Below are 15656 nucleotides of genomic sequence, written 5' to 3'. Positions count from 1 at the left end.
TACATGCAGAGAGACCTTCCCAGAAACCATCAGCTGAGCCTCATCATCTGCTGCCAGCCTACCCAACTGGATGGCCATGGAGAACCTGTACCCAGCCCATGGAACCTGTCCGACAGCCCTGCCAAAGATGAAGCAAGGTAGGTTCCCAAGATACAGAGGTTTTACTATTTCATTGCCTTCACGTACTCTCTACTGAATCCTCAGATGGGCCAGAAAGCTAATAAGGGTGTGATTGGAGGCTGAGACAGTATGGATCAGGCACAGGGAGGCGAGGTCCTGAAGCGCTGATCACTGGGAGGCAAAAAGCATATCCGGAGGAGGAGGAGCCATCCAGAGGAGGCAGAGGAGGCATATCCGCAGGAAGTAGAGGAGGCACATCCGGAGGAGGCAGGAGGAGAATCAGTGTATTTGCAAAAACATTTCACTTGAAGTCCTACAAAGTCTGGGGAGCAGAAAAGTTTTTACTTATTTACGTCTGTACATTATTTATAGGAACAATGACTTCCATCATTCTGTGCTGTACTGTGAGCCGGCGCCGCTTCATGGACTGCTCTGCCAGGCAACCTGTACCCAACCCGGGAACCTGTACCAAGAGTGAGGAACCTGCACCCAACCCGGGGAACCTGTACCAAGAGTGAGGAATCTGCACCCAGCCCGGGGAACCGGTACCCAACCCGGGGAACCCAAACCCAACCCCAGGGATTTGGTACCCAGCCCGGGAAACCTGTACATAGCCCGAGCAACCTGTACCCAGCCCCAGGGAATCGGTATTCAGCCGGGGGAACCTGTACATAGCCCGGGCAACCTGTACCCAGCCCCAGGGAACATGAACATAGCCCGGAGAACCTATGCCCCGCCCGAGAAATCTGTACCCAGCCCGGGGAACCGGCCCCCAGCCTGGGGAATCTGTACTTAGCCCGGGCAACCTGTACCCAGCCCCAGGGAACATGTACATAGCCCGGAGAACCTATGCCCCGCCCGAGAAATCTGTACCCAGCCCGGGGAACCAGCCCCCAGCCTGAGGAATCTGTACTTAGCCTGGGGAACCTGTAACCAGCCTGGGGAACCTGTAACCAGCCCGGGGAACCTGTACCCAACCCCAGGGAATTGGTATCCAGCCCAGGCAACCTGTACCCAGCCCCGGGCAACCTGTACATAGCCCGGGTAACCTGTACCCAGCCCCAGGGAACCTGTACATAGCCCAGGGAACCTGTACCCAGCCCCGGGCAACCTGTACATAGCCCGGATAACCTGTACCCAGCCCCGGGGAAACTGTACATAGCCCGGACAACCTGTACCCAGCCCTGGGGGAACCTGTACATAGCCCGGGCAACCTATACCCAGCCCCAGGGAACCTATACATAGCCTGGGGAACCTGTACCCAGCCCGGGAAAACTGTACCCAGCCTGAGGAAGCTGTACCCAGCCCGGGGAACCTATGCCCCGCCCGAGAAATCTGTACCCAGCCTGGGGAACCTGTACCGTACCAAACCAGGGGAACCTGCCCCCAGCCTGGGAAACCTGTAACCAGCCCAGGGAACCTGTACCCAGCCCGGGCAACCTGTACCCAGCCTGGGAAACCTGTACACAGCCCGAGGAACCTGTACTCAGCCCGGGGAGTCTGTACCCAGCCCAGGGAACCTGTACCCAGCCCGGGGAATCAGTACCAAGTCTAAGGAACCAGTACCAAGCCCAAGCAACCTGTACCCAGCTTGAGAAATCTGTACCCAGCCCGAGGAACCTGTAACCAGCCCGAGGAACCTGTACCCAACCCGGGGAACCTGTACTAAGCCCGTGGAGTCTGTACCCAGCCTGGGAAACCTGTATACAGCCCGAGAAACCTGTACCCAGCTTGAGAAATCTGTACCAAGCTCGGGAACCTGTACCCAGCCCGGAGAACTTGTACCCAGCCCAGGGAGTCTGTAGCCAACCCAGAGAACCTGTACCCAGCCCAGGGAGTCTGTAGCCAACCCAGAGAACCTGTACCCAACCCGAGGAGTCTGCACCCAGCCCAGGGGAGTCCTGAAAAACATGAGTATGGCCTATGGCTGTATCCATGATTTCCAGGACCCCCTAAGGCTGCAGCCAACTTCTGCAGCTGCAGGGAGTCAAATGCCGAGCATTCAGGTTTGCCAAACCAGATTAGTTTGCCATCTCCACTAAACACTGGTTACTAGGCATGCTCTGTGACCTGTGCAGAGGTAATTCCCAAGAGAGAGAGGAGGCAGGCCACTGAGCTTCACATATGCTGAATGGTGGTTATCTATATACTGGTGTCACCGGTCACTCTCTGCCATGAGGACACTACTACAAAGTGGTCAGTACAGAACAGGAAGTCTCAGCTTAATAATTGGCCTAGTGGCTGAATATAAACTGCAAGATTTCATCATCATTGGATGTTTACAATATTTTTTATTTCTCACATTTCAATCAAGAACATCAAGGTTTCTTCTCAGTGTGACAACACATCGACAGTATCAACAAGGCGTCTCCCCTAGGTGTCTTCTCATATGTATCACAAGATGAGATTTACTTGTAAAACATTGTCCACATTCTGAACATGAATATGGTTTCTCTCCTGTGTGAATTCTCTTATGTATACCAAGGTACGATTTACACGTAAAAGATTTCCCACATTCTGAACATGAATATGGCTTCTCTCCTGTGTGAATCCTTTCATGTGTAACAAGGCTTCGCTTATTTGTGAAACATTTCCCACATTCTGGACATGAATATGGCTTCTCTCCTGTGTGACTTCTCTGATGGTTCCTTAGTTTGACTTTATTAATAAAACATTTCCCACATTCTGAACACGAGTAAGGCTTCTCTCCTGTGTGAATTCTCTTATGTTCAACAAGACTTGGTTTATTTGTAAAACATTTTCCACATTCTGAACATGAATATGGCTTCTCTCCTGTGTGAGTTCTTTTATGTATTACAAGATGTGATTTAAGTGTATAACATTTCCCACATTCTGAACATGAATATGGCTTTTCTCCTGTGTGAATTCTCTCATGTCTAACAAATTCTGATTGATTCATAAAACATTTACCACATTCTGCACATGAATATGGCTTATCTCCCATGTGATATCTTCCATGTGTAACAAGTTGTGGTTTACTTGCAAAACATTTCCCACATTCTGAACATGAATATGGCTTCTCTCCTGAATGACTTCTTGCATGTATAAGAAGCCGTGATTTATGGGTAAAACACTTCCCACATTCTGAACATGAAAATGGCCTCTCCCCTTTGTGACTTCTTTCATGTTTAGCCAGATCTGATTTAATAGTAAAACCCTTCCCACATTCTGAACATGAATATGTCTTCTCTCCTGCGTGAATTCTCTCATGTTTAACAAGATGTGATTTCATTGCAAAACATTTCCCACATTCAGAACATGAATAAGGCTTCTCTCCTGTGTGGCTTCTCACATGTACAATAAGCTGTGATTTATATGTAAAACCTTTCTTACATTCTGAACATGAATATAGCTTCTCTCCTTTGTGACTTTTGGGTTTGAAAAGATCTAAGCTTTTTGTAAACTCTTTTTCACATTCACTTTGTTGAATCCTTTCCCCTCCTCTGTGCCCGGTCCCTGTGGTCGCAGTGTGTGAGCGGTCAGGAGAAGGTTCCTCATTGTCAGGAGAATTATATGACAGATCTGTAGTGTGACGTCCTGGATGTACAGTAAGGGCCCAGCAGGTTTCTCCTATGGAGTGCTGCAGAAGATCATCAATTGGGTTCTCACTAAAGTTCCCTGTTAAGATAAATGTGGATTTATCTAAATTTATAACATTTCTGTTTAGCTGAAAACACACAAAAAGCGAAGCCAACATGAAGAAGGAGGAGATGGAGGAGGAGGAGGAAGAAAACACCCCTTACAAGAGAAGTCCAGCGAAAATATTTATGAAAGTATTGTATTGCACCCCAAAAGTTCTTCAAATCCCTAATATAGACTTATTATGGGAAATGTTTATAAAGGACTTTTTTTCCTGCACTTACTACTGCATCAAGGCTTCACTTCCTGGGTAATGTGGTGACGTCACTTCCTGGGTAACGTGGTGACGTCACTTCCTGGATAACATGGTGATGTCACGACTCCCAGATCTGTGCTGGCTGTGGCTGCTGGAGAGGATAATAGCAGAGGGATGTCAGTGTCCCTTCAGTACCCTGTGTCCCTCTGCCATCCTCCTCTCCAGCAGCCACAGCCAGCACAGCTCTGGGAGTTGTGACATCACCGTGTTATCCAGGAAGTGACATCGCCATGTTATCCAGGAAGCGACATCACCATGTTATTCAGGAAGTGAAGCCTTGATGCAGCAGTAAGTGCAGGGAGAAAAGCCCTTTATTGTATAACTTTTGGGGGGTATATAATACTTTCATATTTTCGCTGACTTCTCCTTTAATCACGGTTATTGTCACAATATAAGCAGCAGTATGTACAGCCCATAGTGGAGTGGACCCAGTGGCCATCACTGGTAATAGCCCTATCCTCTCTCTCACTCACAGAGATGATAGGACGGTCGATAGACGTTATTATTTGTGTGGTATTTGTTTAGGGGGTGAGATATGTCTGATCAAGGACTGGGAGTTCCAAGGGGTTAATTGTTGGGGTGCACCGGTAACCAAATCTCAGCAACTGGCAGAACATCTTCAGGCTGAAGCAGCTATAGTAGAAAGTCAACTCTTAAAGGGACAGCATCACCACCCTCCCCACCGCCCACTATGCATATTCATACATGCACAGTGGTCTCATCACGCAAGGGCCGGAAAGATGTCCCGTCGGAGACACATGCGCAAATCGGCCAGCCGCCTGGGACTCAGGATGAAGAATCCTCCACTGCGGCAAAGTTCTTTCCATCCCTGAGGTCAGTGACATCAGTATGTATACAGTTATGCCCGTCATGTCATGTGTGTGTAGTGTTATTTTGTAAACTGTATTTAGTGTGTCCCTGCTGAGAGATTGTGCATGGAGTGGATGATGAACTGGGCGGGACACAGGAGAGGCCGGGCTGAGCGACACAGGAGGGCCTGCTGGGCGACACAGGAGGGGGCCTGCTGGGCGACACAGGAGGGGGCCTGCTGGGCGACACAGGAGGGGGCCTGCTGGGCGACACAGGAGGGGGCCTGCTGGGCGACACAGGAGGGGGCGGGCTGGGCGGGACACAGGAGGGGGCCTGCTGGGCGACACAGGAGGGGGCCTGCTGGGCGACACAGGAGGGGGCCTGCTGGGCGACACAGGAGGGGGCCTGCTGGGCGACACAGGAGGGGGCCTGCTGGGCGACACAGGAGGGGGCCTGCTGGGCGACACAGGAGGGGGCCTGCTGGGCGACACAGGAGGGGGCCTGCTGGGCGACACAGGAGGGGGCCTGCTGGGCGACACAGGAGGGGGCCTGCTGGGCGACACAGGAGGGGGCCTGCTGGGCGACACAGGAGGGGGCCTGCTGGGCGACACAGGAGGGGGCCTGCTGGGCGACACAGGAGGGGGCCTGCTGGGCGACACAGGAGGGGGCCTGCTGGGCGACACAGGAGGGGGCCTGCTGGGCGACACAGGAGGGGGCCTGCTGGGCGACACAGGAGGGGGCCTGCTGGGCGACACAGGAGGGGGCCTGCTGGGCGACACAGGAGGGGGCCTGCTGGGCGACACAGGAGGGGGCCTGCTGGGCGACACAGGAGGGGGCCTGCTGGGCGACACAGGAGGGGGCGGGCCAGGCGGGACACAGGAGGGGGCTTGCCGGGCAGGACACAGGAGGGGGCCTGCTGGGCGACACAGGAGGGGGCAGGCTGGGCGATACAGAAGGGGGCGGGCTGGGCGACACAGAAGGGGGCGGGAAACAGGAGGGGGTGGGGCAGGAGGGAGACGCATCGTTGAAATAGGGGCAATTAGGGAATTACTCTGCAATGCGGGGGAGGAGGAGACGTTTCAGGACGGCGATCTGCTGCTAAGGTAGTCAGCCTATGGGGGATAGCAGCCAGTTATTAGTGATTTCCCGCAGTTATTGAGGGACTGGTGGTCTGATTACGCCTTACACAATATTGCGCACGAAAATAACCCGATTTTATTTTGGGAAGCTTCTAAAACTGTTCGAAAAGGAAAAATTCTCTCACTTACAGGGGGTTACAAGAAAGACAAAGAGGATAAAGCTTCTGCCTCCTAAGGAAGGCTTATACGGGATTTCTATCCATCTACCTCATATTGCTCCGTTTGGGAATCCGCTAAAAAAGAATAGAATTCTTCTCTAGAACAAAGAGAATTTTAAACTTGATCTGCGTTCGGGAGAATTTATAAATTTGGAAACAAATCGGGAAAACTTTTAGCGAATTTTGCCAGAAATAGACGATGTCTAGAACACATGAAAGCTCTCAATGACGGAACAGGTACGTTACACGTTAACCCTAAAATGATAAATACCTGTAACAGGGGAAGTGTATCCCCCAGATATCTATAAGGTGATATATATATATACACACACACACACACACCCACCCAGAAGAGTGAAAGGGCCCAGAAGGATGCTCTACAAAAGCCCCCTCCCAGGGGAATGCCATATGCCTGCTGGGCTAGGGAGGAGGACAATAAGACCATCTGTTGATTACAGTGGCATCTCCTGAATAAGGGCCCTATTACACGGGACGAATGTCAGGGGTTCGCCTTATACGCCGGAAATGTTAACCCCTGCCTGACCGCAGCCCTGCTGTGGTCAGGCAGGGGTTAACTGCAGCTAAATTAAAAACAAACATTTAACTCACCTAGGGCCCGTTCCCAGCCTCTGCGCGCCTCCCGTACCGTTCCCGCCACAGACAGTGTGATGTACACTACCTGCACCGGAGATCGCCAAACCTCTCCCCGGCAGCCGAGCTTCTCATTGGAGAGGCCGCTGCCGGGAGAGCTTCGGGAGAATGAGAGAGGCGCCGAAAGTTTCCGAAGCCTCTCTTATTCTCTTGAGGCGTGCGGAGACTAGGAACGGGCCCCAGGTGAGTTAAATGTTTGTTTTTTCATAGTGGTCGCCCCATACGATGGGGATGTGGCCATTTTTTAGCCCCCCTCCCCCACCTTATGGGGCGACCATAACCGGTGTATAAAGACAACCCCCGATTTTTCGGGGTTAAAAAGTTGCCTTATACGCCGGAAAATACGATACCTCAAGCATTGTCTCAGTCTGTTATAAAGCACAGGAATAGTGGTTGTATAAGAATGAGGGAAACGTTAGGTACGATTAAGGTGCGTCTCATTTCATATTTTGAATATCTAATACTTACTGAGCTCCTTCTTCCGACGTCAGATAGTCGCGTGTTCTGTGTTTAATTTTTTTTTTTGTTTGATTGTTTTTTTGCCCCGTCTCTTTGTTTTTCTTGCTTAATATTTGTGCTATATTGTTCTATTCCCTGACATTACTTCTCTCGCCTCCCGCACGCCATACTATCTGTACCATTTTTGCCAATGTTTGGTGACGCTCTCAATCTACAGACAATAGTCCCAAACTAGTCAACGTATGCGGACTCTTGTAGTGGTCTTACTTTCTTACTTACTTACTTTCTTTTATGCATACTGTAGTGCTGCTAATTCTCTCATGATCAGTATTACTATGTATGTTTCATCATTTACTATGGTACTGGTTCAGCTACTGGACTTTATACTTATCTCTGTCAAAATGACAACATTTTCAATAAAAATGTTTGGGGGGAAAAAAAGAAAACTGATTTCTGAATTCATTCTATACATTCACTATTACATACCCATCTCCTCACACGGGGGATCGCCCCTCATCCTCTCTTCTTCTGCTTCATCCTCCACTTTAATATTAGTCACCTGATCTCCCCCCTGATGGGACATATAGAACAATTCAGTACAATCCAGCAGACAGGAGGGAAAATCTAACACATCAACATAAGAAACCAGCAACATTTATCTATCAGCCTCATCACATCTATGAGTGCAGGAGCAACAACCACCAGCACCGGGGGGCGCTATAGAGATATAGTGCTATAGCATCAGCCTCATCTACCTGCTGATTGTCTGCTGGGACATTTCCCTCTGGACAGTCCTGGGAATACAGAGGACGGGGACACCTCTCTGGTGGATTCCTGTCACTGCCTCCATCTGTAGGGAACACACAGGGAGCCAATCCATTATACACTGCTACATGTCATCAGGAGGAGGATGGGAAGAGGAGGATGGAGGGAGGAGGAGGATTGGAGGAGGAGGAGGATGGGGGGAGGATGGTAGGGAGGAGGAGGATGGGAGGAGGAGGATGGGAGGAGGAGGAGGGGGGGAGGAGGAGGAGGGGGGGAGGAGGATGGGAGGAGGAGGATAGGGGGAGAAGGAGGATGGGAGGAGGAGGATGGGGGGAGGAGGAGGGGAGGAGGAGGATGGGAGGAGGACAAACAGATGATGGGGGAGGAGGATGGGAGGAGGAGGAGCAGATGATGGGAGGAGGAGTAACTAGGGGAACCTAAGGTTTTTCTTTCACAACCTATAAATCTCTCTCTCCTTACACTGATCATCTGCCATAAAATCCATTTCCATTTCGGCTTCATCTATAACCTCAACCTTAATATCAATCAGATCTTCAGCCTACAATAAAAAAAATGGAATTAATGTGAGGTTCAATCAATTTATGGTCCCATATTGTGTAGACTGTAACACCATCTACCTGCTGATTGTCTGCTGGGACATTTCCCTCTGGACAGTCCTGGGAATACAGAGGACGGGGACACCTCTCTGGTGGATTTCTGTCACTGCCTCCATCTGTAGGGAACACACAGGGAGCCAATCCATTATACACTGCTACATGTCATCAGGAGGAGGAGGAGAGGAGGAGGAGGAGGATAGGATGAGGATGGGAGGGGGATGGGGGGAGGAGGAGGATGTAGGGGCCCCTCCCCCCTGCTCTCTAGAATCAGGAAGGTCTCCTCTTACCTTGTGCTGTGAGGCCGGGCGGCTGATCCTCCATCATGAGCGGCTGCTCCCCCCGGTACAGATCCTTGTGTCCTTCTACATACTCCCACTCCTCCATGGAGAAATAGACGGCCACATCCTGACACCTTATAGGAACCTGACACACACAATGATCACACAGTCATCCCCCCCAGCCTGCTGCCTCCTGGATTACTCTATCATCTCCCAGCATTCCCCAGTGTCACCTCTCCAGTCAGCAGCTCAGTCATCCTGTGGGTGAGTTCTAGGATCTTCTGCTCATGTATCAGTGATGGAGGCTCCGTGATGGGGCCCCGGGCCCTGCTCCGCCCTCCTGACTCCTGGGGGAAGGCCACACCCTCCCCCCATGTCTTCTTCACTATGGTGTAATCCTGGGGATGGAGAGAGACAATGAGGGGACTGAGCCCAGTATTCCTGCCTCCTCCTCACTACAAAGAGGAGATTGTCCCCTGTATAGAGTTCTAGTGAGGAGGAGGAGGAGACACATCTGGACTACTGGGGTCAGTGCTGGAGACCACCGCACCTACAAAGAGGAGACCAGATCCAGAACATAGAGCGGGGGAGGGAGGGAGGGGCCAAAGAGCCCAGACAACAATGGTGGAAATCTAGAGAAGTTACCTCTCCGGTCAGCAGGCGGATGATCTCCAAGGTGACGTGTAATATTCTCTTACTGATCTCATTCCTGTCCTTCTCCATCCTTGGGGGGTCATTCAGGAGAAGAAGTGTCTGGGGGAGAAGAGGAGACAACTGGAGCACAAAGAGGGGCTAGTCCTGCCGGGGACTTTATGTCACAGCCAGGGGCCCCAAACCATACAGGGGCCACAGCAAATTTAACATTCCTTCTCCTGTAAGCTTACCTTACTGCTGGGGTCACACTGATAGTAACACAATGTAACACCCCTCCTCCTGTAAGCTTACCTTACTGCTGGGGTCACACACTGATAGTAACACAATGTAACACCCCTCCTCCTGTAAGCTTACCTTACTGCTGGGGGGTCATACACTGATAGTAACACAATGTAACATCCCTCCTCCTGTAAACTTACCTTACTGCTGGGGGGGGGGGGGGGTCACACTGATAGTAACACAATGTAACATCCCTTCTCCTGTAAGCTTACCTTACTGCTGGGGGGGTCACACTGATAGTAACACAATGTAACATCCCTCCTCCTGTAAGCTTACCTTACTGCTGGGGTCACACACTGATAGTAACACAATGTAACATCCCTCCTCCTGTAAGCTTACCTTACTGCTGGGGTCACACACTGATAGTAACACAATGTAACATCCCTCCTCCTGTAAGCTTACCTTACTGCTGGGGGGTCACACACTGATAGTAACACAATGTAACATCCCTTCTCCTGTAAGCTTACCTTACTGCTGGGGTCACACTGATAGTAACACAATGTAACACCCCTCCTCCTGTAAGCTTACCTTACTGCTGGGGTCACACTGATAGTAACACAATGTAACACCCCTCCTCCTGTAAGCTTACCTTACTGCTGGGGTCACACACTGATAGTAACACAATGTAACACCCCTCCTCCTGTAAGCTTACCTTACTGCTGGGGGGTCATACACTGATAGTAACACAATGTAACATCCCTCCTCCTGTAAACTTACCTTACTGCTGGGGGGGGGGGGGGTCACACTGATAGTAACACAATGTAACATCCCTCCTCCTGTAAGCTTACCTTACTGCTGGGGTCACACACTGATAGTAATACAATGTAACATCCCTCCTCCTGTAAGCTTACCTTACTGCTGGGGGGGTCACACTGATAGTAACACAATGTAACATCCCTCCTCCTGTAAGCTTACCTTACTGCTGGGGTCACACACTGATAGTAACACAATGTAACATCCCTCCTCCTGTAAGCTTACCTTACTGCTGGGGGGGGTCACACTGATAGTAACACAATGTAACATCCCTCCTCCTGTAAGCTTACCTTACTGCTGGGGGGTCACACACTGATAGTAACACAATGTAACATCCCTTCTCCTGTAAGCTTACCTTACTGCTGGGGTCACACTGATAGTAACACAATGTAACACCCCTCCTCCTGTAAGCTTACCTTACTGCTGGGGTCACACTGATAGTAACACAATGTAACACCCCTCCTCCTGTAAGCTTACCTTACTGCTGGGGTCACACACTGATAGTAACACAATGTAACACCCCTCCTCCTGTAAGCTTACCTTACTGCTGGGGGGTCATACACTGATAGTAACACAATGTAACATCCCTCCTCCTGTAAACTTACCTTACTGCTGGGGGGGGGGGGGTCACACTGATAGTAACACAATGTAACATCCCTCCTCCTGTAAGCTTACCTTACTGCTGGGGTCACACACTGATAGTAATACAATGTAACATCCCTCCTCCTGTAAGCTTACCTTACTGCTGGGGGGGTCACACTGATAGTAACACAATGTAACATCCCTCCTCCTGTAAGCTTACCTTACTGCTGGGGTCACACTGATAGTAACACAATGTAACATCCCTCCTCCTGTAAGCTTACCTTACTGCTGGGGGGTCACACTGATAGTAACACAATGTAACACCCCTCCTCCTGTAAGCTTACCTTACTGCTGGGGTCACACTGATAGTAACACAATGTAACATCCCTCCTCCTGTAAGCTTACCTTACTGCTGGGGTCACACTGATAGTAACACAATGTAACATCCCTCCTCCTGTAAGCTTACCTTACTGTTGGGGTCACACACTAATAGTAACACAATGTAACACCCCTCCTCCTGTAAGCTTACCTTACTGCTGGGGGGGGTCACACTGATAGTAACACAATGTAACATCCCTCCTCCTGTAAGCTTACCTTACTGCTGGGGTCACACACTGATAGTAACACAATGTAACACCCCTCCTCCTGTAAGCTTACCTTACTGCTGGGGGGTCACACTGATAGTAACACAATGTAACATCCCTCCTCCTGTAAGCTTACCTTACTGCTGGGGGGGGTCACACACTGATACTAACACAATGTAACATCCCTCCTCCTGTAAGCTTACCTTACTGCTGGGGTCACACTGATAGTAACACAATGTAACACCCCTCCTCCTGTAAGCTTACCTTACTGCTGGGGTCACACACTGATAGTAACACAATGTAACATCCCTCCTCCTGTAAGCTTACCTTACTGCTGGGGGGGGTCACACTGATAGTAACACAATGTAACATCCCTCCTCCTGTAAGCTTACCTTACTGCTGGGGGGGGTCACACACTGATAGTAACACAATGTAACATCCCTCCTCCTGTAAGCTTACCTTACTGCTGGGGTCACACTGATAGTAACACAATGTAACACCCCTCCTCCTGTAAGCTTACCTTACTGCTGGGGGGGTCACACTGATAGTAACACAATGTAACACCCCTCCTCCTGTAAGCTTACCTTACTGCTGGGGGGTCACACACTGATAGTAACACAATGTAACCCCCCTCCTCCTGTAAGCTTACCTTACTGCTGGGGTCACACACTGATAGTAACACAATGTAACATCCCTCCTCCTGTAAGCTTACCTTACTGCTGGGGTCACACTGATAGTAACACAATGTAACACCCCTCCTCCTGTAAGCTTACCTTACTGCTGAGGTCACACACTGATGTGCAGAGATTCCCACACACAACACAACAGCAGTGACTGCGATAATTGCTAGAATGGAGTTGTTAGAAGGAGGTGTAGGACCTGTGATGATGTAACAATCATGTGACCAGTACACATGGGGGTGGAGTTTAGCAGTGCAGGAGAGAAGAGTTTGTGGTGAAGGACCTGTGATGTAATCATGTGACAGGAGTGGGCGGTGCTCAGCATGTGGCGAGAATGTTGCTATGGTTACAGGTAGTAGCAGCTCTGGGGGATCTATTAGACTCCATGTTGGTGTGTGTGCTCTGTGTGTGTGTGGAGACTTTCTTTTCTGTTTTCACACACATCACAAATGCTGAACATGAGAACTAAGGTGATAGAAAGCTAATGGGAGGAAGATTTACAAAATCTACAATAGACATGGAGCGATAATCTGCGGAATCAGACAACCATCATTGGCCACTAACTGTGCAGCGCTATATCGCTTTTCAATGAAACTCATGGACGGTATAGTGTCTCAGGGCTCTTTGGATGACTGAAATCAATCTCAGATACCTGTGTTACTTAGTTTTCCAGGTGAGCCAAATTAAGGGAAAACTACTTAAAGTGTCAATTTCGTTATAACGCTGGAAAATACTGGACTTCCTGTTTTCTGATTCTTTTTTTCTCAATAAACAGGAAAGAGTCAGAAAACAGGAAGTCCAGTGTTTTCCAGTGTTATAATGAAATTGACACTTTCAGTAGTTTTCCCTTAATTTGGCTCACCTGGAAAACTAAGTAACACAGGTATCTGAGATTAATTTCAGTCATCCAAAGAGCGCTGAGACACAATACCGTCCATGAGTTTCCATCTGAGCGCTCACAGAGAGAAGGCAGTCATGTGACTGATGGATACATTGAGCCGTGACTCTGTACTGGCCGGAATTCCTGTGTTTAGTCCGATTTATTCAACCCCCACAAGTGAGAAAATCTGCTTTCAGGAGACTGGACCTGGATACAAGTAAGTATAGCTGTTATATAGCAGCCTTCAGGAGAGTGGACCTGGATACAATAAGTATAGCTGTTATATAGCTGCTTTCAGGAGACTGGACCTGGATACAGTAAGCATAGCTGTTATATAGCTGCTTTCAGGAGACTGGACCTGGATACAGTAAGTATAGCTGTTATATAGCAGCCTTCAGGAGACGGGACCTGGATACAGTAAGTATAGCTGTTATATAGCAGTCTTCAGGAGACTGGACCTGGATACAGTAAGTATATCTGTTATATAGCTGCCTTCAGGAGACTGGACCTGGATACAGTAAGTATAGCTGTTATATAGCTGGCTTCAGGAGACTGGACCTGGATACAGTAAGAATAGCAGTTATATAGCAGCCTTCAGGAGACTGGATCTGGATACAGTAAGTATAGCAGTTATATAGCAGCCTTCAGGAGACGGGACCTGGATACAGTAAGTATAGCTGTTATATAGCAGTCTTCAGGAGACTGGACCTGGATACAGTAAGTATAGCTGTTATATAGCCGCCTTCAGGAGACTGGACCTGGATACAGTAATTATAGTTGTTATATAGCTGCCTTCAGGAGACTGGACCTGGATACAGTAATTATAGTTGTTATATAGCTGCCTTCAGGAGACTGGACCTGGATACAGTAAGTATAGCTGTTATATAGCAGCCTTCAGGAGACTGGACCTGGATACAGTAAGTATAGCTGTTATATAGCTGCCTTCAGGAGACTGGACCTGGATACAGTAAGTATAGCTGTTATATAGCTGCCTTTAGGAGACTGGACCTGGATACAGTAAGTATAGCTGGTATATAGCAGCCTTCATGAGACGGGACCTGGATACAGTAAGTATAGCTGTTATATAGCTGCCTTCAGGGGACTGGACCTGGATACAGTAAGTATAGCTGGTATATAGCAGCCTTCATGATACTGAACCTGATTTCTGGTAAGTTTAGCTTTGTTTTACAGCATAACAACAAAAATGATGACTATAATAATAACTGTATATTGCAAACCTGCTTTATATCACATATACTGTTGATTTAGAGAGTTATAACGACAGTGACACTTTAAGAAGGATATTCCACAATATTAAGCCGGTAACATGGGAAAGAAAAGCGTCAGATAGTACAACGCCTTGGACAAGGTATGAAAACATTAGATATTTCACAAAAAGGTAAGCGTGATCATGGTATTGGGAAGAGATTTGTAGCTGATCCAGAGCACAGACGGGTTCGTGCAGATAAAGGCAGAATGAGGAAGATTTCTGCCGGGCAAGTTCATCGGTTTAAGAGGGTAGCTGCTAAAATGCCATCACAAACCATTGAAGCTGCTGGTACCTCTGGAGTCTCGCCAACCTCAAGCTGTAGGATCCTTTAAAGGCTTACTATGGTGCATAAAGCTGCTATTCGGCCACCCCTAACCAGTGCTTACATGAAGACTGATTCTCAAACAGTCTTGCTTACTGATGAGTGTTGTGCAACCCTGGATGGTCCAGATGGATGGAGTAGTGGATGGTTGGTGGATGGCCACCATGTCCCAACAAGGCTGCAACGTCAGCAAGGAGGTGGTCGAGTCCTGTTTTGTTTCTGACTGACCACTTTCTTCCATGGTACAAAATCCTCTTCATGCTGACAATGTCCCACCTCTTGCTGCAAAGAGTCATTGGCTGCTTTGGACATTAAAGGAGAGAAACTCATGGTGTGGCCGCCATCTTCTCCTGACCTCAACCCTACAGAACAGTCATGTCAAACTCTGGCCTGCGGTGCCATTATTTTTGGCCTGCCAGGCAATTCAGAGTTTGAATTGCATCTGGGCCGCCATGGCTACTATATAAGAGACTATGGGGGAGGGCTGGCTACTATATAAGAGACTATGGGGGAGGGCTGGCTACTATATAAGAGACTATGGGGAGGGCTGGCTACTATATAAGAGACTATGGGGGAGCGCTGGATACTATATAAGACACTATTGGGAGGGCTGGCTACTATATAAGAGACTATGGAGGAGGGCTGGCTACTATATAAGAGACTATGAGGGAGGGCTGGCTACTATATAAGAGACTGGGGGAGGGCTGGCTACTATATAAGAGACTATGGGGAGGGCTGG

At 49.1% G+C, this 15656-nt stretch overlaps 1 protein-coding gene across 1 annotated transcript in view; it reads right to left on the bottom strand.

Annotated features, from left to right (window-relative positions):
• Positions 1-2399: 2399 nt before the first annotated feature.
• Positions 2400-15656, bottom strand: part of LOC138797127 (zinc finger protein 420-like) — a 30113-nt gene continuing 16856 nt past the window's right edge. The window contains exons 7-14 of the mRNA XM_069976926.1: positions 9559-9666; positions 9147-9311; positions 8923-9058; positions 8657-8751; positions 8499-8577; positions 8009-8103; positions 7740-7824; positions 2400-3759 (exon numbers count right to left, since the gene is read on the bottom strand). Coding sequence (XP_069833027.1) covers positions 2477-3759; positions 7740-7824; positions 8009-8103; positions 8499-8577; positions 8657-8751; positions 8923-9058; positions 9147-9311; positions 9559-9666 — 2046 coding nt within the window. The 3' untranslated portion in view covers positions 2400-2476. The remainder of the gene's footprint in view (positions 3760-7739; positions 7825-8008; positions 8104-8498; positions 8578-8656; positions 8752-8922; positions 9059-9146; positions 9312-9558; positions 9667-15656) is intronic.

Source organism: Dendropsophus ebraccatus, chromosome 7 (assembly GCF_027789765.1).
Source record: "Dendropsophus ebraccatus isolate aDenEbr1 chromosome 7, aDenEbr1.pat, whole genome shotgun sequence".
NCBI classification, from domain to species: domain Eukaryota; kingdom Metazoa; phylum Chordata; class Amphibia; order Anura; family Hylidae; genus Dendropsophus; species Dendropsophus ebraccatus.
This window is presented reverse-complemented; position numbering and strand designations above follow the sequence as displayed.